Here is a 23864-nt window from a genome sequence, read left to right on the forward strand (position 1 = left end):
AGAGTAATATAAAAGAATGATTTCTTGAATCTGTCGTTCGTTTGTTCACAGAGGTATTATCTATCCCATAATACGGCCCTAGTGAAATTATTAAAACGGCTCGGGCTGAGAACGATCCCACAATGGCTGAAGGAAGATCTCAGCGACACGGTGATGACCTAGCAAACGTCGATTATATGAAACGACACCGTTTCTGAACTGTTTATCTCAACGGTGAACGAAATTCACCGGTTACTAGCTGAAGATCTGTAAAATAATTGTACATTCGATTGTATTCCACTGGACACCAAATCCTCGACGGAAGGACCATTCAAGTGGCCTATCCCAGTGGTTTGGCCTAAGATCGGTGGGGAGCCTGCGAAACTAGTCACTAAACGGTTTCACGGTGAACATGACCGTGACTGTCGATCGTTGTTAAGCCAATAGCACTATTATTAACGTTATATTATTATTGTCATCGTTGTTGCGTCGTAGAAAACATGATTATTAGGAGAATACAGCCCGATCGCTGGTGCCATCATCCGTCTATTAGGATTGGACGCTTTCGTTCTAATCTTTACTACTAAAGATGAATTCAAGAACAAAAAAAAAAAAAAAAAAAAGAAGAACTCTTCGTTTATACCCGAGTTAAATTTGTCTTCGATCTTAGTACAACGTGTTTCTCTTCAACTCTGTGAAATCGAGAATATTTTGATAAATCAAAAGACCACAAACAAACGCACATTTTAGATTTGCGTAATGATAATCACGAAAAAGTTGTCGACTCGGGGATAATAACTTTTTTGAAACTTGAGTAGTAAAGAGAAGAAGGCCAGAGAATGCTTTAACGAATGAAATTAGAAGCGACCAAAAAAAAGAACGGTATTTTGGAAAAAGGCGATACTTGACTTCTGTGAGACGTCTGTCCAAATCGTTGCAATGTTTGAAGAGATTTATTTCCTCATGAAAGTGATCAATGTGGATAGATTGAGTACGTTGATGTTTTGATCGACGATCCGTCAGTCCTTTACTTCTGGTACTAATTGCAGGATCGTTTCTGCGAGTGTGAGATATTTGGGGGACTTTGAACTTTCTTCCCGCCCACTTGCCCTCTCAGAGACACGGTGTACATTAATTCTCGTTGTGTAAGCATATTAAAAAAAGAAGAAAAAAGTGAAAAAAAGCAAGAAAAAAATTATAATGATGATTCTATGTATATTTTGACAATACTATACTTGGTACCGCCGATGGAAAGGTCGATGAAAGATGTGTGATCGCGTCCGTTTGTACATTTATGTATCGTACTGTTTTGATGTGATCGTAGGTATACTATAATGACTTAATAAAATAAAATTTAAAGGAGAAGAAAAAGAAGAAACTATTTCGAGAATGGTGGTTGTTCGTTCTCAGCGAACGATGATCTTATGTGGAGAAGTGATAAACTGCCTATTCGCAATAACTGGTCACGTTTAAGGCACACAAACATATTCTGATTTAATGATAATTCTATGTTCCAAAATAGAAGAATTATTCGTTGTTGAAGAAAATCGTGAAGATTTTTGGAAACTTTAATACTTGGCGTATTATAGCAAATTGTATGTCGTGGAAACGAGAATGCACTGCTGTGAATAAAATCGTGTTATTCACAAGATAGTCTTAATGATGATAATCGTTTGTTACAAGCATATCAGTTACGATCATCTCTGTTAATCGTACGATGTAGTAATTACTTATTACTTCTATCAATAGATCTAATTCATTGATTTTCATTCAACTGTCTTTGATATGCCAGTTTTCTAGTATTCTTTCAATATTGATATTCCTATCGGTCTAAAAATTTCAATAAACATATCTCTTTTTAGAAAATTCTTATTACTTAAATAAGAAACACGATTATGAATATTTATTGAGAAATATAATTGTCTAATCGTCTTGAAAAAGATAGACGATGAACACTGTGAAACATACATCTGGCCCAACACGAGCAATTTCAATATTACAAGGTCATTCTCTGTGAAATGTACTTTTAAAAAAGCCACGTATCAACGACGAAACGTTCTATATTTTTTCATACTACCTTATCAGTGTCATGTTACCCCTTGTATATTTTGTTTTCATTTTTATACTGCCGTTAAACTGTGTCGCGTGACGTTTAACGAATCATGTACAAAGTTTATTGTTAATATAATAATAGTTAACGATAACGACATTAATACTAAGCGATTGATCTGTTTTGTCAAATCGTGCCATTTTACCAGTGTTGTATATACAATTGTATTATTGTACCAATCGCAGCGTCGAATCTCTAGAGTCAATATTAATCAATTTTGTTCGGTATGGCGGTGGCAAAAATTGTCCGATTTCTGCCAGCTGACAATAATATGTGACAAACCGAAATCGGAAAAAATCATAGGGGAATTCATTATACGAGTACGAATATTTAAAAGATCCTTCGGTAATTAGCACTACTTCATCGTTGGTTTAGCAGTTTAGATACATTAAAGATGTTTCTTTAAACGAGATTACCGGAAATGGATAAGATTATAATTTATGAAGTTCCCTTAATTTTTCCTACTAAACACTACTGTTAAAATTATAATTGCTAGACAATTAGTATTCAGATCGTTTAATGATTTATAATTATCTCCATATTTAATATTGTGCGAGCCAGTCTAATATTTAACCAGCGATAAAATATTGCTAATATTAAATTACGCGCGCATTTGAATTGCAAATTATACCAATCAACGCGCGAAGGGTAACGTTTTGTAGATGTTCTAACAGACTGCTGTGCAAAAAAAAAAGAGAGAAAAGCTGTCATTGTACGAATAAAGAAAGACGCGTGTAGAATATGTGTACTACTTTAATAGAACCTTTGATTATTTAACTTAAAATTATTCTATTGTAAAATACTGTAATAACTGTACGAATAGTCCGTAAGTTCTAATAAAACAAAAGTTAAAAATCTTTGATACCGAGTCTTCTGTAACTCTCTACTTAAAGTACAATAAAATTCTCTTTTCTTTGTTCTAATCGATATATAATTCCATCAATCGGTACAAAAATTCATTGTATATAAATCAGTTTTTTAAGCATTTGTTTCACATGGTCTGTGATATTCTTCGTTAATACATTATTTTTAATACCTAGTAACTCGAGGATTTGTTCATAATGATTCACCGAAACTTGTTCCCGGTTGAAGATAAACGGGATCTCTGTCGGCACGGAATAATCTCTCTAGGAGAGATCTCCTCCGAGTCCTACCTTCAGCTACATTCGCTCTTAAATGATTCAAATATTCCGATCTGTTTCTCAACAAACCCGAGTGGTGTAAGGTACCGAAAGCAAGAATCATAGTAATTGCAACGAAAGCAATTATTGTGAATAAACAGACCAGTTGCCACATAAAGTTTAACAAAATCGTTCTTACTTCATCTTGTTCATTGATACAAAAAAGAGGAACGAGGAAACTGCCCAAAATAGCACAGACCAAGTGAATAGCTACGATGTTACAATAATCTTCAAGCGCACTATTAAACACTTGCCTTGAGACCAAATAAAAGATAATGCTTCCGGTCGTGCCCAAACCAATTGCCATCATCGGAGAGTAAACATCCAGTCCAGCAGATATTATCACCAGACCGGCTACAGTAGCTTGCACACATCTCATTACAGTCCAGTGATTAAATTCTTCACGAGTAATCAAGAAATGGAAAGCCACAACGAGCAGACTGCACGAACTCGCGGCCAGTAAATTGTTGACAAAGATATTTTTCTGTGTTTTGGATTTCACTTCGAATCTTAGTGCTTGAATATTCAACATACCGAGACTCTAAAACCAATCAAAATATAATATATGTAATAATTCGTATCATTTTCATACAAGTTTCGAAATAAATTTTAAAAAGTTAATATCTCAATAATGTTACCTGTAGACCAATGAACACGAATAATTGACCAGCAAAAACAGTTCCCGCGGAACCGACAGCGATGCTTGCGTCATCTATAGCATCTAGACGAAGTATCCTTCGACCAAGAGTCAGGCAACCTATGAATCCTGACAATCCACCTACAAGGTGAACAACTGCGGAGCCGCCATAATCGTGGAAATACACCTCCTGCTGCAGTAATACGTTTGTTCGTATCCATCCTTGTGGCGTCCAAATCCAATGAATTAGAAAAGGTTGCACCAATCCAGCCAACAAAAATCCTATGATAAGGTAACCGATGGTATGCGTCCGACCCACAATTCCACACGTTAAAATTGCAGCAGCAATTGATACGGCTGACCAGCCGATTATAATTTCGTCCTTATCGACGATTTCGTCACCGATCCAGTGTCCTTCGCCAAGCAAACCTTTTATGTCGCCTGTGTAGGCGATGACAATTCCAACAAGTGCATAGACTATCGTTACCCAACAAAAGTCAATGATGTTTTGTAATAGAATCAAATTTACGTTGTTGACTGGTACGCTACCAATGTGTATAAGAACAAAACCAATTCGTAATAAGATAACGAGAATAATACGAGCGAAACTCCGCCACGAGGAAGTGATTGTGATTAAGTCGTCATTCCTGAACCGAAAAGAGTAATCGTAGTAACTATAGTTAAAATCATCTGGATAAATAGCAGACATAACCTCGGTAAGAAAGTATCGATCGAAATCAATGTGATTACATTGTCGAAATACTAAAAGCTATAAATTCACTTGGTACACGATTCTCTGTCGTTCGAGATACAAAACGAGAATTATAAATTTAGCAAGGTTAAAATAAATTTCAAAGTTTAACACCGACTGGACGCAATCTGATCGTCGTCGTTTGAGTTGCCACGCGCACGTATTTTTCGTATTGTAGGTCACTATCGATCGATCAAAACTCGATACGATTATATTTACTGCATCATTTACATACCAATTAATTAGACATTAACATTTAATAGTATTTATTCTCATATGACTACAAAAATTTAATGCTGTGAAGATGATATCTGAAGCCTGATAAGGATATGGAAGCTTCATTGGTAAATAAGGATATGTGCAAATACAGTTTGGAATCATTATACTTAGAGATATAACTTTTAGGTTAGTTTATATAGCTAATACAATAGCCATTATATATCAAGAAATATTTATTTATTACTAAAATCATTTCAACATACAAATATTGTCAATAGAAATAAAGTCCGCGATTCGAATATTCAATATATACCGCGCAGATGGGTACGCGAAGCGCTGATTGGTCGGAGGTTAGTGAACCAATGGTAAGTAACGAAGTGCGGTTCGCGCATGTCAAGCTATTGGTCGTCGCAAGGTCGTGGTCTTGGGCCACAGGGACGAGCCGGCAAGCGATGCCGCCCGATCGTCGCAGGTAGTCGCTTGAAGTCTGTTGCTCGTTTCTCAGTGTTAGGTGTTAAGTGATTCGTGAAAAAGAAAGATTTCAAAGTACTCGTTCACGCAGTGCTCCGTTTTTCCGGAAAAGACAAAGAAGATGGCTACGGTATGCTGCCGCGCTCTTTACGTTGTCAAATGGCATGAAGTGTCCCGCGTGCTGAGTGTTTCCTCCACTCTGGTCACTCAAAAAAGCTACCGGAACGTGAGTGTTGACATACATTGTTATTATCTATAGTCTTACATATGTAGCATAATATAATGCGTGATAACGATGTTTATGTTCTGTCAAAATTACATATCTTGCTCGGTTAAAGGCAACAACGTTTCTGTATGAATTTATATTACGTTTTAAGATTATGCTACTACGTATGCTTTCTCTTTTTTCATTGCAGTCTTTCACTATGCGTCATATGTATCATATTATGAGAGCATTTTTCAATGATCGAGCAACAGGCTCCCAAATATATACATCGGTGAAACTTGTTTGTCGTTTAGCACCGGACACGAGTTAAATTGAGCCTGCAAAATTCCGCCGGTACTATCCACGGTGCATACATAAACATGTATTCCCCGCTGAACTTATTAAATATGGATACCATGTGGGGCGCAAGGGTCCATTGTACCATTTTTGATATTCTGGAACTGTCAGAGTGATCGAAATGATCACTTTCTAATTTTTCATGGAAATTTGATACACACTTGCAAGACTCGAATACATTTTCCATTTCTGAGCACTTTCTCGTATTTTTAATAAAATACACGGATAGAGGTTACTTTCTCCCCTTGCATTATGTATTTACACTTACGTATATATATCATTGTGCACATTTACGTATACCGTGTCAGTATAAATCTCAGCTTTTCTTTAGTAAGGTTAGTTCTGACGAAATACCATGTTACGCGGATATGTCATTACTACAATACTATTCCGTGGAAAGTATGACGCATGGTGCACGTGTATATTCACATTCCCTCCAGCTGTTTACTATTACGTTAGTGACTGATGTGACGACAGAACTCCGTTACAAATTGAATTATTCCTCATACGTAATAAAGAACGGAGACCAATTTAGATATGCATCATGCGGTTCAAATATCACATGACGCTCGACTCTTTCATCGTTTTCACTACGACTTTCCTACAATAGGTTCATTCGAAAAACTGATGTTTCCATATGGTCCATGCGCCATATTCTTGCGCAGGCTGCGTCTGCAATACGTCGACATTAATTATAATAAATAATGCTAGTTACCGGCTGCATCGGTGGAATCCGCTATTAGACTTATCATCACATTCGTTACGTCAAAAGGACGTTTTCGTAATCGCATTTCGTTATATTAACATTCCATTACAAATTTAATTAGATTAGTTAGAAATGCAATTCAGTTTCTTATCGGTCGATGACTAATGTTGAAACGGGAAATTAGCTTCCTTTGAACGTTGCTCGCGGGTTATTTACCCGGATAAATACTGGAAGATATACAGATACGGATATTTGATACACTGTTGCGATGGACTATACTTTTGATGTGTCCAAGAAACAAGAAAATGTTCAATGTAATAATTAAAACAAATAATTCAATTGTGCTTCATCGTAATTTGATATTGTATATAGCTCACCGTGATCTTAAATTTTTTAATAAATAATTTCGTTTTTCCTTTCTTTTTTATATATATATATATAGGAATTGGAAAACCACATCTTTCTTATCTAAATATATGATTCAGGAACGCTTTTATTCTACGAATCGGATAAAACCGACGATTTTATCTTATTTGGAAATTGGGATTTGGAATTTTGAAGGAGACATTGGATTATCAGATCAGGCCAATATCCTAAATTTTTTATTACAAAAGTTGCAAATATTTAAAATTTGTATAATACAGTTGTACACTAAAAAATTAAAGACATGTGTACGCACACATGCACGTATTACGTGGAATTCACAAATTTAGGAAAAGTCAATAGTTTTATATGTATGTTATATGTATATTATATATGCATCAATAATTTTATATATTGTAGTTTTCTATAATATGAAGTGAAATAAATTCATCTTCAAAATTTTTTATTATTTCATATTATATAAAAGCATTTACAATTCATAATTTTGTAGTTGTAGTGAAATAGGAAAGAATGGCATGATTTGTATATGTCGAGGATGAGAACCTCGAAGGTTTAGGGCCTGAGGCTTCTTTATACATTCATCTTCATCAAACGTCAAAATAAGGTTTACGTCAGCATGATTATTATATATAGGGTGGGACAGAGGATATTTGATAACGGACCATTAAGGGATCTTAGAATTCGAACTGATATAGAACGGGCTTATTCTTTTGAGATAATAAACGACAACTCATGCAGGAAGTGAAAAATGTTATGGGAACATTTATGTGCATATGATTCTTGCTTTAATAAAAGTATCTTCGATGAGTCTGTAGCGGTCGATTTGTTTTATGGGAGCATAACCGTTTTAAAAGAAATTGTTATGTTCCTCTGAAACTATGCTAGAGTGGAAAATATAAATGCAACAATCATTTAAATAACTTCCAATGAAAACTCAATTTAGAGAAAAAAAAGACAGACAGACAGATTTCCACTTTTATACTTAAAGAAACATTGATATTAAAAGAAAAAAAATTTGGAATTTTTCTAATTTGCAACTTTGATTCCTAGAATCAATCGTTGAGTCAATTAATTGCGAATTCAGGTATTACATGAATAGTATATATATGCATCGAGTACATTAATCACATAATCGATGCTTAATAGCGATCAGAGTATATAATACGATTCACTATTGATAGTGCCATTAGATAATACGATAATACTAGAGTAGATAGTACTATCGTATATTACTGCACTATGCAATACATAATAGTAGGTACTACAAATCGGTTGATTAAATATTTTCTAATTTCATTTTATCATCGTATTAAGCTAATGTAAGTTCCGTAGACTTCATTTATAGATCAATAAATTAATTACATAGGGTTTTTGATCGTATTAATTCATGCATAGCTTGAATGTGATCAAAGGAATCGTTGTAGCACTATAATACACACCGTGGCACCGTTACATAATACTTAGCGTACGTCGTGACGCCATGAATTCGTCACAATGGTTAACTATAACTGTCTGCTGCAGCTTAGAATATCTTCAACACTCTCTTAAATTCCGGACATATATTTATCTTGACTCACGACGAAACACCACGCGAACTATTAACGGCGAATCGTGGATTACAAATATGTAAATATTCTCTGTCTTGTCACAGCTATTGAATATTGAGCGAGTAATATGTAAAGAAGGTAAAAATTCTGATAAATAGAGATGATGATTCAAATTTTTACGTATTTTAATTCTTTGAATTCTGGCAATTTTTATGTGATCGATCAGCAACTTCGGCGCATTTTACAGTAAAGCCACGTATAGAGTTCGAAACCAAAAATTTCATTTTAAAAAGAGAACGAGATAGACTGCGGATTTTTATGCATTTATAGGAAATTTGAAAGTGCACAGTTTGCACATAGTATGGAAAAATATTCAAAGTATGGTACTTTCTATAATACTTGGTATATAAAACAATTTTCTTCCAAATTTCCGAGGTTTTACTTTTCTCATTTTATTATATTACCAAAAAAAAAAAAAGAAAAATATGTGGATTTGCATAAAAATACTCCAAAATACCAGTTAGAAGTATCTATGAATTTATTCACACAGTATTTTCTTTTCTTTTCCATCTTTTTATCGTTGAAAAAAAACAAATTGTCACATCCCACGCCCCGCGTGATCCGTAGCGTGAAAGTAAAATTGATAATTTCTTTCAAATTAAGGTAATTTAAAACTTTTAGTTAGAACCGTTTATTGTTTATTAAAATTGTTTACAGTATTTGAAGTGAAAGGCAGTTAAAGCTGCTAAAAGCTATATCTTGCGAAAACTTATCTAAACATGTTCTTATACCTAATTATGTTTTTATAACGATATTAAGACAATTTAAATTGTAAACAAAGTTGGCAGTTGAACAAACGTAGGGGATCTTCCCAAACATTTTCAAAAGAAAGACCTCGACATTTTTTCATCTCTGATATATATAAATAAATAACGATTCAGAGAAGTCAATAGATTAATTACCATTCGTCTATCGAATATTATTGATTAATTAATTGATTTATTTTCGAACAACTTTAATCCTCTCCCGTGCCAGTATTCCAGCAGGTAGCAAGTGAGCCGAAAATGGAGCTTATTACCAGTTTCATTAAACTTCAGTTAACGCTACCTTTTCGTCAGCAATTAAATAGAACTAACACAAATAAACTTTAGGCTCCATTCATGCTGCCACAACTATATTAAAAACGTTTATTTGCTTTTTTTATAATAATATGAAAGGAAAGAAGATAATCAAGTTATTTAAAATTAGAGCATTTCTAGATATCACGGTATAGATATTTTCTTACCCTATTCTTCTACTTGCGTTCGAAATTATCACTGTAACCGGGGATGTATGTCATGCATCGCGTTCACATGATTTTTGACATTTGCATCGAGTCATCGGACAAGATATTCTTATCACAGATTTGCGGGACGCAATAGAAGTAGCAGTGACGCATTTCCATTAACATTTATTCGCTAAGGCACAATACTCTAATTTATCCGTACAGCTACGAGTATTGCGCTGGTTGATGTATTCACAGCATCCAACACGATGTGTGATTCATTTCATATAATCAAGAGTAACTCTCGTAAACGAGAACTCTCCATCGGCCCCGTCTGTCTGCTGCTTCGTTGAGCTATCTGAAAGCTTCCATCAATGGACCGATACGATCATGAAATATTCTCACTACCAGTCACCCAAAAAGCTGATTCCATTTATTGGAGCAAGGGTTCGAATAATAGACCCTTCTCTCTGCTTAACTGTAACTTTGTTTGCGAATTTGTTTCTCAAGTCTGTATCGATTCAACCTGTTCCCCCTTTATTCATGCAAAATGCAGGAAAGTTTTCATCGATTATTCACTCGAATCCTTCATTTCATATTCCTTAATTATTTTCTACATTCGCCGTTTCGTTGCGTGGTTGAAGGCGAATTTAGTAACGAAGATACAAATTGTACTTGTACTTCAAGTACAAGAGTGGAATTGAAAACATTGTACATGCAGATGGAAGATTATTTCTTATGCAAAAATAAATTAAAGAGCTGTTTACTGAGAAAATCGATTATTCACATGCATTTAAATCTTGACGTAGTTAAGATACGTTGAATGATAGTATAATAATAGCATATTTTGCACGAATACATCGTTTACATAATTTTTATGACTTATCGAATTGAAAAAGACATAAGGCGAATATTTCGATCTTATAAGTGGATACGTACTACGAAACATATTCTTAAAATTAACTTAATTTTTGTATAAGGAATTGCTCTCCATCTACTTGTGAAATATTTTCGAGTAAGCCATCTATATTTCTGAAATTGATACTTCCTCGACTGGAAAATTCCGGATTCCAGTAAATGTATCATAAAATTAATAGGAATTTATGGAACGATACCTATTTTAAAATATAGCATGTGAAGGGTCTAATACCATCAGTAAGTGCTTTTTCATCTATTATCTGGAACGTTGGTAGTATCGAAGGATTGAAAATCACTCTCCTGTGTGATGAGTCGTCCAAACTGCTGTTTCATAGCGCGGAAGAAATGTGAATATAACGGATATAATGAAGCAAAAAGCATTCCTGGAATTGTCAGGTCGTTAATCTGACATAGATTTGCATAAAGTTGTTGACTCACGTTAATGCGTAAACGTTTGCGAACGTGACGGATTCCACGACCATATCTCGAGTGCTACTGACACTGAAACGCGAATGTTGATCGACTATCGAAACCTAGAATCTTTTGTTCTATATTTTCAGCATTTCACTCGAATGACAGTCAAAAGTAAAATTCTAGAAAGTTTAGGTCTAAATTGAAATTTTTAGAAGAATTTAATTACCGTTTTTTCAAATTAAAGACGAAAGAAATTAAAATTAAAAAATCTCTTGCATAATAGTTAATTAATTAATGTTATAGAATTTCGATATTTGGGATCTTAATATTATCCTTTTTTTTATCAAAACTGTAGAATTCTATCGCGTATATCTTTGCTCTTTTGACGACAATAGGTTGCTAGGTAATTGAGCTCAAACTCTGCACCATTTCGTTACAAGATATAGATAGTAAGTCGTATAGTGTGTGATTCGTTTCTTAATTCACCGTTCGAGAACAAAAGTTCTCTTAAGTCCCCATTAAATTTTAATAGAGTGGATAGAACATATTCGTGAAAGATCCCTTTTTAGATATTCACGTGGGCGTTAGTGATAAGCTAATCACTACGCTTAGATTAGAATAATGACTCTTATCGGTTAGTCCATAAAATAAAGCGACACGGAACGGTATTATTTAGCAAGTTAACAGCGCATTATGTTTATTTATAATAAAACACGTTAGAAAATAAACAACAACAATTTCATCAAAGTAAAATTTCGCAATAACTTCTAATACCTTCGTCGCATTTGAATGCTTTAACACTTTTTTTTAAATGTATATTTTCCTAGAATGTTATTTTAAAGAGTTAAGGAAAATTAATTGCACGAAAAGTCAATCACTATGGATAAAAAATAATAAAGAGTATATGAATGAGCTGTTTATTAAAATATACATATTTATTATACTAATATTAATTGTAACCCTAATATTATCTGTAACCAACAATAATAATAATCGATTTATCCTTTTTTATTTATATGACACATGATTAACATCAATGAGTTAGGTTTAAAGTGAGTTACATAAAGATACGTCCGTGTAACCCAGAATATGGTGTAATGGAAACTAAATTTAATTTAAATTTTTTACATGTATCTCGAATAGTAAAGCCGAGCGATGATGGCATTTATAGGGAAAAGTTGTTCAGATTGATGACGTTGACAACATACTTCGAGGTCATCAAAATCGTTAACGTATGCCTTTATGTAAACAATTACCGAGAAAACTTCCATAATGTTAATTACTGCGAGACGCAGTAAATTGCCACGCGAAGCCTAAGAAATTCTTGAACCGATTAAATTCGAGGATGTATCTCAACGAAAAGTAACTCTAGCTCAGTGATTCCTCAAAATCCAGTTAGTTAGCACGACTCTTTCAGACAGAACGACAGGGTTCCGGCGCTGAGAAATGATGTCGAGTGGACCGTTTTGTAACCGAGGAAACGATTCACGTAAAAGGAAAGGACTCTCATGCAGTCTTTGCGTTGGTTAAGTCGACAACAAAGCTCTAAGATCACTCACTTTAGAGTAATCGTGATTCTGTCGAGATGTGAACGGCAGGAAGTATTCGTCGTCGTAGACAGATTTCATTACTGGATTTTTTATCTTTTTTTTATTGGAAGGTTGAGGAAATTCAAAGAAATAAAATATTCTAATACGCGTTTTCATTGTCACGTCCCGCGATCCGCACGATCCGTAACGCGAAAGTGAAATTGATAATTTCTTTCAAATCAAGGTAATTTAAAACGTTTATTTGAAACCATGTTTACAGTATTTAAAGTGAAAGGCAGTTAAAGCCGCTAAAAGCTATATCTTGCGAAAACTTATCTAACCATGTTCTTATATTTATCTAATTATATTTCTATAACGATATTAAGACAATTTAAATTGTAAACAAAATTGGCAATTAAACAAACGTTGGGGATCTTCCCAAACATTTTCAAAAGAAAAACTCCGACATTTTTTCATCTCCGACGAATATAAATGTAGCGACTCGGAGAAGACAGTATGAAAATATTTACCGTTCGGTTATCGAGTATGAGAACAATTACCGTTCGTCTATCGAGTAATAATAATTATTATCGTTCGTTCGTCTATCGAATATTATTGATTAACTACCGTTCGTTAACCGAATAGTTATCATTTTGTCTATCGAAGAGTTAGTTATCATTTTGTCTATCAAAGAATCATCATTTTGTCAACAGAAGAATTTTATATCCGTCAGTTTGTCAGTCAATTGTCAATATCGAAATCGAGTAAAATTTGAATAAATCATTACATATTGTTAACTTATTTTCAAACAACTTCATTCCTCTACCGTGCCAGTATTCCCGCAAATAGTAGGTTAGCCGAAAGTGGAGCTTGTTGCCAGTTGCATTAAACGTCAGCTGAAGCTACCTTCTCGTCGGCAACTAAATAGAACATAACATTCATATCATACAACTTTACATATGCACTTTACATGAATTATTATGAAATTTTACGTTTACAGTTCCGTAACATATAGTTTAGACATTTAGTTCATGAGTTCGTTCATAATTTCGAAATGTTTAGTTTGCAACGTTTGGTTCACGGTTTCGTAATTTTTAATCTGCAGTTTTTACCCACGCATTTAAGTACCTCTTACATAATAATCTGAAAGTACGTATAGCGTTCCTTTATTTTAAACCTTAAATCTATTGAAATACTATGGTATTTTTGAGAAATATCTATAACACTAAGAATACTTTGTTAGAACAGCAAATGTAGCACGCATCTTGGCACCTGTTTTATTGAAAAAGTTTGCCAACTACGTTTTTAGCGTCTGCTGTTGATTTATGTTACTTTGAAGAATTATTTCCAAGATCCTTTTAGGAAGAATAAAAATACCTTGTAGATGAAATCGCTAATATATGATAAATAAAACTATCACTCGTGGAACGCAATTAATGAATAGTCATGTGAGCATAATTATACAATGCTAATCGAAAATGTCAGTTTTACACGTATATTATTATTTGCTACCAGATAATCTATAATAATTTTAGCGAAGACATTTAAATTTAGAATACTTTACTTTAAATTTATATACAAACAAATATAAATCTAATACATTAATGCAAATTACCTTGAAGTTGGTTGAGAAAGAAGTGTTAATTTCTTATTCCATCAAAATTAGCTCTTCGAACTCGTCTTTTAAAGTGTGCAAACTTTTCAGTCCAATTTAGTTTAGCAAATACTAGTAGCTAGCCAAGCGTTCCTTCGTTTGGGAAACATACCAACTCGTCATCAGATTCTTACATCATTGTTTGATAAATTGTTAGATAAAATTTATTTTTTACTAGAATTTCTGCGTGTCAACAAATATCAGATTAGATAATGATGAGTCAGTGATTGTTTTGTCTCTCATAAATTTATAATACCAGGAGCTATGTCATATGTATAAACGTGTTTAAATTAGTATTAATGAGTTTATGTTATTGATTAACCAACCCAAATAGCGAATAATTTCCCAGAGCATGTTTAATTCACGGGACAAATGCATTTTTGAATGATCATTATAAACCACAATGGATTTACCTGCAAATATATTATTCAAGATATTATTTGCTATGTGCATATTAAAAGCTGTACAGTGAAAGATTAATTTTCGATTAATCTCGTCGATGATTCTCGAACAAAATAAAAAATGAACAATAATTATGTTTTTAAAACTTTCGAAGCATAATTACCTTCTTCAGATATAGATTACATTCTTTTATTAATTAACTTATATCCATCAATCCTAGTTTTAAGAGCTGCTTATGATTTAGCTGTATTTTTATATTTTTGTAGCCAGTACAATATGTACTTTAACATATTTCTGTTAAATTGAGTGATACAGTAGAATATACAGAATGTTTCATATGTTAGAATTGAAGAGAATTGGATAATTGAACAGTCACCCTGGCAAACTCCGTCACCTCTACATAGCAATTTTCTTTAGAATGCTTACAAACGTATTGATCCTTTCTCTCTATTCCCGACGTTAATGGAGCTCGAAGGTAAAAAAAAAATACAATTTAATATCCCATCGTCGATCCAATATCAAATTTTAAACCAATTGTATGAAGTATTTCAAGCTTTTCTTAGAACGAATACGAATCTGCTGCTGCCTCATTTTCCTCGAATCCAACACGTTATTCAAACTTAGAAATAAGAGGAAAATACGACTTATCGTTTTTCCACCTATCCAATATCCACTTTTTTATCAATCGAATAAAATATTTCTTTTAAAACGCATACGAGAATGTATCGATCCATTCTCTGGATTTGTTACGTTATTGAAGTATAAAAATAAAAAGAAAATACGAATAGCATTCCTATGCAATATTCAATTTTCGTTCGATCAAATAAAATGTTTTTCCTTCGTCCCGTTGTAAAACCTATATTAATTCCACGAATGTCGACTAAGGGAACATGTTGATGTAACGATTAATTACTCGGAAGAATCGATTATCTCATCGAGCATATAACCCCTATAACATAAACAGCTATCTAGACACTGACATTAGTATATCCGCGCCACAGTGAACATTGCTATACCTAGCAGTTACGGAATTGTATACTCTAGGATACAGTAATACAGACTGCAGAGTCTGCGGCAGGCGCCATGGACATCGATCTGTTCCACTGCACATTCTCTCGACCCAGAGAAAAGCATCCTCTTTCTTTCTCGCTCTCTCTCTGTGGCTGCTTCAATGACTCTTATCTATATTGACACGAGCTTTATTCTTTCGATTCCATCTACACAGGCTTCTCTTCTATAGGCAAATTTTTTTATGGTTTACGCCCATCATATTTGCTTACTTTTCTTTGTTCTTCTTTGTATAAAGGTTCTAGTTTACTAACCTACTGGAACTAGAACTCAAAGTTCTAACTTAAAAGCTAGATACAAAATAGATACTATGGTGTGTGTATATATATATATATATATATATATATATCTTTTTTAATTAATTGCTTGGAATCAGAGAATCGGTTGGAACTGTAAATTGAGTATTATAGCGTTTGGGGAAGATCGATTTGGTTAAAGAATTTTAGCGTTTGATTAAAATTTTTCATATTTTAAAGATGATGAGTGTGGTCTGGCAGCAGCGAAATTTGGTGCAATGTAGGACGAGATAGTGTAGAGTAATCTTTTTAATCAAATTAAAAGATAGACGAAAAACATAGGACGTAAAGCACCCGAATATTGTCGTAAATGAAACTTGTTTCTGGATAGAGGAACAGAAGCCTAGATGGAGAGAAGTTTAGAGGAACAGTTCCTGCTCAAAGTTCCCTACGTTATTAAACGAGGCAGCAGTTTTCAAACTAGGCTGTGATAGTTGCATTAAGGGAAAATGACTTCTTTATCAAAGTTTTACAGAGATAAATACTTTGTTGCTGCTACCATGATTTAGTTCAAAGTTCAATATTTTTATCGATTACTGTTGGGTGTAGCCACCATTCATCGAACACTTCTAAGAGGGTTGTAACAACTGTTCCATCTTAACTTTATGCATTATATTATGACTCTCGCTTCTTCGACGTTATGTTCTGACGCGATAGAACGGCTACAGGTATTGGCCTCATCGATTTTGTTAGGAATTATAGACCATTAAAAGCGACCACTCCATTATCTGCACCCCGTAAATTTCATGGAATTACGATCATGAATCCTCTGCTTGTCTTGCCTTAATGGTAATGACATAAGACGATGGTGAAGCCTGCATAAACCCTTTCGCTGACTTTGCAGCTTCGTGTAAAACAGTATGCAAACTGGGTGGAGCCTGGATGGCGTGCAATATATTTTAACGATTCATAATCGTGGAGCAATGTTGCGATTTTAATAGTTTCCTTTACCAAATATTGATTAGTATTGTTTCATTCGTTAAACTGCGAAATTTATAGAATTCTAGAAATCATGGAACCGTGAAGCTCGTGAAACGAACATTGCACGAGTACAATATGTTTCGAATGCGTTTGTCGTGTCTCTGACGAATTTATGATTCAAGAGGTAAAATTGTCGTGTCGAAAACAGACAGCGTTATATTCATAGAATTGTAAACATTTTTGAAATGTTTTATACATGACATCTTTTTTAAATAGCGAATATTTTTGAACTTATTTGTAAATAAAATGTTAATTATCATATAAATATAAATTCGTAAGAAGAATATAATTATTATTTTTTAATTATCACAGATCCGAATGAATTTCAGATTTATCAATCTACCTTAGGAAAAGCATTTTCTTACGTAATCCTTTGTTTATAACGTTTTGAGAATTTCATCATCTTCGTTTGCGTTTTAGTTTATTTTTGTTTCAATTTCTAATTCCGTAACTTTTGCATAACAAATTTGTGAAATTTAATTCGTGTTCTGGTTACATTATATTAAACCCTGCAATTTAGAATCCTCCGAATAATTAGATGTGTGTTATCACGAACACTCCTTAAATCAACATCCTCAATAACCATTTTACCTTTCACGCGACTGTTAGTTAAAGATTACCATTTGAAAATTGATAGCGTCTACTATATCAGCAAAATAAATTTCATTCTTTAAGGGGAAGATCTCATTTTTGGTCGAATGTAAAATCAAAGTTAAACTTCTACCGTCATTGCTTTTCATTTTTAATAAATTATAGTAGAAGATAAGCATTCCAATTTTATTTCCATATTAGATAAAATATCATCGCTATCAGAATATCCAATATTAAATATTCCAATATTAAATAAATTGCTGCTTCCTTCACATCTGCGAGTTTTATCGCGACTCTATAATAATTTAAAAATAAAATAAAATATTCTATATTCGTTAATAATAAATTATATAATCACAGTAAATCGTTAAAACTTCCATTCCATCGCATTATATTTTATTCCGAGTTGTAGGATATTGTGGAGTACGAATAGGTTGGACAAAGGCTATCGATCAGCGAAGGGTTCTATCTGATATCTGCTATTCACCCTATTCACGTGTCACAACTACTCTGATTAATTTCTCGATCAGTATGATAGGAAGTCAAAGCGGGAAATGAACTTGTGTACGATACTGCGAATCTTATACGGACAACAACCGCTACATTCCAGGAAGTTGAGCGACAGGATACGGTCGTTGCTACAACAAATGATTTTTCTGTAATAATGCACTGTAATTTACTGATATTTATAGCTTTGTTCTATATTTAGTTCTAGATTTAATAATTTATTGTATTTTATTTTCACATTAATGCTGCATTTATATTCGTGTAGTATTATTATTATTTTTTTATTTTTTTTTTGTTTTTTTTGACGTAATTGGATGAGAGATATATTCATTATATTTGTAATATAGCACGTAACAAGTAAAAAGGTCGTTAATCAAACGTAGTAACGATATGTATAAAAATTTTAAGTCTTGCGAAATTGAAACTGAGAACGTAATAACACAGGACAGGACAGAATGCATGAAGATTTATTAAACTTACAAATCTAAAAATTATTTCATTACAAGTTTCTAGTTTTATCCACTAAACTACATTCTTTACGACAAAATGTCAATTTTTATGAGAAATTTTATCAAAAGTACACGATTCGTTCCATCCGTTTGCTAGAATTTTTTTTATAAAATGAATTTCTCGAGTAATTGGGAAAAATATATTTCAACTTTCTATAATTTTTATTTTCTTCTACAAACCTAACTTACTTTCTCCATAAGCATCGTTTATAAATTGCTTATCACGCGAAAACTTGTTGACATAAATATTTCACGTAACTGGGAATAGTAGCCATAAACTTTTATGACATTTTGTACAATATATTAAATATTGGAAAACTAAGTAAAGCGATAGGGTATGATAAAAGGAAATATAACAATGTATAGAGTAACGTGACATAATATTTATAACAGTAATTTAGGCGTAATTGAATCGTATCATTAAAAGCCGTCCATTAGAACACGTGTTGATCATCCAGTTCGTTAAATTTTGTTTTATGAATTAACAGCTTCCTCTTGAAACATTATTAACTCAAAGGGTAGTAAACCAAATTTGGCAGTAGAAATGCTATTCGTAATTCTTTTTTTACAATATCCCTGGAAGTATATTCATCGAAAATGCCAATATTGAAATTATTTTGCCTTCATCTGGAAAACTGCACGAAATTCATTTCATTGGCGACATTTAATTATTTTTATTATTATTAATTAATCCCTCGAGGGATGGTATATTTGTTCATTTAATTTATCTTTGATTCAAATGTGATTCCAAAAAACAGAATGAGTACTTCAGTAATGAAACTTTCACGAATAGTAGAACGTTCAATAGCCATTATTTATATAATTTGTATATATTATTATTATTTATTCTTCGTATTAAGAATAGGATTTATTTTTCAGCATAACAAAAGATAATCCTTTTTGTTTATAATAAATTCATTATTAAAGAGGTTGTCTCGTCTGAAATTTTATCGAGAAAGGAAAATTGAAGGAATAATACATGTCGTAAAATCACTTTCGCAGAACTAATTGACTTAATTAAACGAAAGATCGTTATTTCAGCCATACGAGAAAGTCCTACATATCTTTCAACGATCATGATTTCTACATATTAATAGAAAACTTTATTTTCTTTTCTCTCCACTTTTTGTAAAGGAGAAATTTTTACCAGTATATCAATGAAAATGATATATTTGTTCACTTATTTAACGATTACTGTCCTATCAACTAAGTACATGGTTATTAACAATAAACAAATGTCACGGTGTATTATTTCATTAAATATCTCTGATTCTTTGACAAATTTCAATACATCATATATTTCATGCTTTACCACGTTATCTTCAAAAATAGATTTGAAGTCGATAGTTTACTCTAGTATTTGGCACACAGTATGGACTAGAATTAAATGGCCCACTGTAAAAAGTAAACTAGATTTTCCGTACTGTGAAACAAGTTCCCCGTACATTTTACAAAAACAAAAAAAAGAAAAGATTAGTTCGTACAGTACAGTCACGTATCGCGTTTTTTTATGTCGCGGTTGATCAACGTCCATTGATCAGTGATCAGGATCCACCTTCCAAACAAACATTTATCTCTTACTACGTGGCTTTTATACTCGCCCACCAGAACACCTCGATACCATACAAGTGAGATAAATATCCTATTCGAGACATTCCAACCGAACAGAACTCCGTATAACCTAAATCATATTATTCGCCTGTACATCGAGATTTATCATCGGCAAACCGTACCTTTAACAATGTTCCTCTATCAATCGTCCCAACAGTCATCCAACAGAGAACGAGTAACGATTTCTTTAAAATTTGATCGCGAGATGCAGCGTATTTCTCTTTTCACCTTCGTCTCGTCTGTTCCAACTCGAGTTTTATAAACAACCTTCCGTGCATCTCGATACGATCGACGATTTTTATCGTGACAAAGCACTTCTCGAAGTCCGTACCATAGGTAATAGACTGCTTGATGATCTCATGTATATGGAGTGTGTATCTGTGATTTTCCACTACCATTATACGAAACGAACGATGTCGAAGTGCCTGAAAAATCTACCTCGACGACCCAAGGCGGATAAACGATTTCCTTGGCGAGAAAAGAAGCGTTCGAGATCTTCTTTAATGAGTATACGTGTTCTTTCGAGGAATGTCATCGATTGAAGACGTAGGAGCGGATCAATATATCACGAACGTCTCTTGCAGTCAGCATGATGTAATGATGTTTGCTTAACACTGGAAGTAGGATTTGTTGTAAAGATGTCCCTGAAGCAATGATTATCTCTATATACGTATCTTTAAAATTAGTAAATCGCATCGGTGGATTGTTTAGAAATAAGTTTGCAAAGATATTAATTTTTCTCGTGGATGTGGAGGTAAATTCTGTCCGTGAATTTTAAAAATTTCTGTCCGTGTATCTTTAAAACTTACGATACAACCAATTTTTGTAGATTTAGTTAGTGGGTTGTGTTGAAATAGGATGAAAAACAAAATTCAGGTGTAAAATAAATATCGCATCGAAAGGAATCAACTGGAAAAGACGCTCGATCGTTTCGATTTACTTAGATTGAATATAATTTAGTTGTATCTGGTCGTGCATACGAAAATGAAATAAAACAAATTGAGAGGGAACGAGAGAATTGCATAATCGCATCACAGAAATGAATCATTGTCGCGTAAATTACCTTTACGGGATTGTTTCAACAACATGGTTCAACAACATGGTTTTCAGCGGCACTTCCAGCTACTCTTGGTATGTCGTAGTATATCGTAGAATATGCCGTGTGCTGCGTACGAGTTAACTTGTAAATAGGTTTATTCGTCTCGACCTGCCGTCTGCTTCTCCTTTTATGCACCTCGCAAAATACTTTGTACAAGCTTCCTGTGAGTAATTATATGCTTACGAATATATTCCGTTTTGTGGTTAAGTGGAAATTAAAAGTAATGAAACTATGATTAAAATATTAAACTATACGTCACCGCTGAGACTTGGGTTACTATAAAATACATAACTTCATTAACAAAGAAGAGCAGGAACGTGAAATAAAAAATGCCAGAGTGTTTATAAAATATTAAATTGTAAATATTTAACCCATTAGGGACCAAGCGGTGAAACGAAGTTCGTAGGAAAATTAAAAAATACTTTGACAGCTTTTGTTACGTGATTGCGAATGAGACGTTATTTCGTTGACGCAATGTTGATGTTTGATGTGTTAAGAATCGTAATATTTGAAGTTAGAGGGTTCACGTGACAAAAATCAAGACGTTTTGGAACGATTGGACTTCAAACGGAGTATCGTTGACAAAATAGCAGGTTTCCTTGAACCCTGTCAACTCTGTGTAAATTGGAATCCCCGCAGGAGCAGCTTCTGGTGTGAAATTCAATTTAATCGTGACACCATCCTGGCACGAGCAGCGTATTCCACAAGGAAAGGGAATTGATAAAAACCTCGAGGGCTTCTTCACTTGCCTGTATCTGCCCGGTCAATGATCCGTACGATGTGTGAAACTTTGAAAAATTATTTTACGACTTTCGAACACATATGTATAACGCTATATTTATTCCATTGCAAACAATTTCCATTATGGAACTTTCATCCGGAAACTATCGTGTACTCGATAGAAATTGTATGTGTAATCAATATAGCGTAGTTATTAATTAAGACTGTAATCCATTATGAGAAACGAAATTATGAGCAATTAGAAATTATTATTAGAAATTATTACGAGCAATGACAAACAGTGAAATAATACGTAAAAGTCGTGTATCTATCCTCCTATGTTATCTGTTTTCTGTTGCAATTTTCCAAGATGTAATTTCGTTAATGATTTATACCAATTTTATAGAATGATAGAATTTATGTACGTAGAATGAGTTGAACACGATATTCTTTCAATACACAGCACCAATAAGAATTCTTGCATACAGTATCTACTAATTGTTCTTAGAATCTGTGGTGTGTCGCCTGATTCTACTGCAGAATGATACGAGTCCATATTTCTGTATATATACTATACTATTTGTTTTATTTTTTCAAAATCTAATTTCGTACGATATCGATGATTCTTTGCTAATTTCGTGGAAATGATGGAATTTATATGCAACGAATTAGAAGTAACCTAAATAATAAATTACGAATAAAAGATACTCGATCTAGAATTTAGGTTGAAAAATTCAAGTAACCATATTTGAAAATAATGTAGTATCTCAGACGGAGAACAAGGGCAAAATGGATAAGACAAGGACGGAGACAAGGAAAAATAACCCGCAAACAAGGGCGGTTCTAATAATGCAACTTTGAAGGCTGCATCGCAAATGCAAATTAAAATCTCCTCTCTCTCTCCCGTCTCTGGCTAAAATATCTTTGAAACCCGCTTTCATAGTAACGCCTACTAGGAATAAAACGTTTATTGAAGTAGCTGAAAGCTTTATATTTTACAAGAGTAAGTGCATTTTATTTGATTCAATAAATTTTATATTAACTAAAATTTACTATATCACAGATACTTATGTATATTTTTACGAATGTAATTTAGGAAATGAGACCTAGGTTGAAGATACTTTTACTGTTATAAAAGGTACCATAGTTTGGATATTTCATAAATTTTTATATAGCGCATTCTGTGTATTTTAATATACATCTTCAAAATTTCCCTTAAATGAACAAAAGCCCGCAGCCCGGGAATATCAATTTTGTTAAATGGTAGTCATTACACAACAATAAGCACGAATATCGATTCTCATAGAATGTCACGCGATGAATTATTCATTTTTCCATTGAAGTGGAAGATACTCTACATTCCCGCATCATAGATTATTTCAATTAAATCGTCGAATATTCTTCCGAGGCAAGGACGCTACTTCGCGTTAAAAATTATTTCTAATTTACATCTCTTTCCAATATCTACGCAGCGTGTAGGAAATTGATGGAACCCGAAATAAAACAAAATTATAGCCCGTCGTCTCGCGCAAATTGAATTACCTACACTATCCTGTTCACAGTTACTTAAGCAGACTGCAATTTAATAAAAGCAGTTATTGATGGATAGGATCGATACGATCCCGAAAATAGGAGCGAAATTCTGACTACTCTGCTGCTATGGAAAATGCGCACACGTAGAGTAATAAGAGAAATTATTGATAGAATAGAATTTGTTCTATTTGTCTGAAAAATTTGTTTCGTTAAAACTGAAC

General features: G+C 33.3%; 4 protein-coding genes across 7 annotated transcripts in view; 3 read left to right on the plus strand and 1 right to left on the minus strand.

The window, feature by feature from the left end:
• The window catches only part of LOC132909357 (bifunctional heparan sulfate N-deacetylase/N-sulfotransferase), a 258711-nt gene extending 255765 nt beyond the window's left edge, over positions 1-2946 (plus strand). For all 4 annotated transcript variants that reach the window (XM_060964145.1, XM_060964146.1, XM_060964147.1 and 1 more), the window contains one exon: positions 52-2946. In XM_060964145.1, the coding sequence (XP_060820128.1) occupies positions 52-162 (111 nt within the window). In that variant the 3' untranslated portion in view covers positions 163-2946. The remainder of the gene's footprint in view (positions 1-51) is intronic.
• LOC132909360 (endoribonuclease CG2145-like) overlaps positions 1-23864 on the plus strand; it is a 290224-nt gene that overhangs the window by 158712 nt on the left and 107648 nt on the right. The gene's annotated exons all lie outside the window — the stretch shown is intronic.
• Positions 3146-4616, minus strand: LOC132909109 (uncharacterized). Its single transcript, XM_060963700.1, has 2 exons — positions 3909-4616; positions 3146-3811 (listed from the first exon to the last, which is right to left on the minus strand). Exons 1-2 carry the CDS (start codon positions 4614-4616, stop codon positions 3146-3148), a joined length of 1374 nt encoding a protein of 457 aa, XP_060819683.1.
• Positions 5302-23864, plus strand: part of LOC132909370 (calcium uniporter protein, mitochondrial) — a 78532-nt gene continuing 59969 nt past the window's right edge. Inside the window, exon 1 of the mRNA XM_060964173.1 lies at positions 5302-5574. Coding sequence (XP_060820156.1) covers positions 5470-5574 — 105 coding nt within the window. The 5' untranslated portion in view covers positions 5302-5469. The remainder of the gene's footprint in view (positions 5575-23864) is intronic.

Source organism: Bombus pascuorum, chromosome 7 (assembly GCF_905332965.1).
Source record: "Bombus pascuorum chromosome 7, iyBomPasc1.1, whole genome shotgun sequence".
Lineage (NCBI taxonomy): Eukaryota > Metazoa > Arthropoda > Insecta > Hymenoptera > Apidae > Bombus > Bombus pascuorum.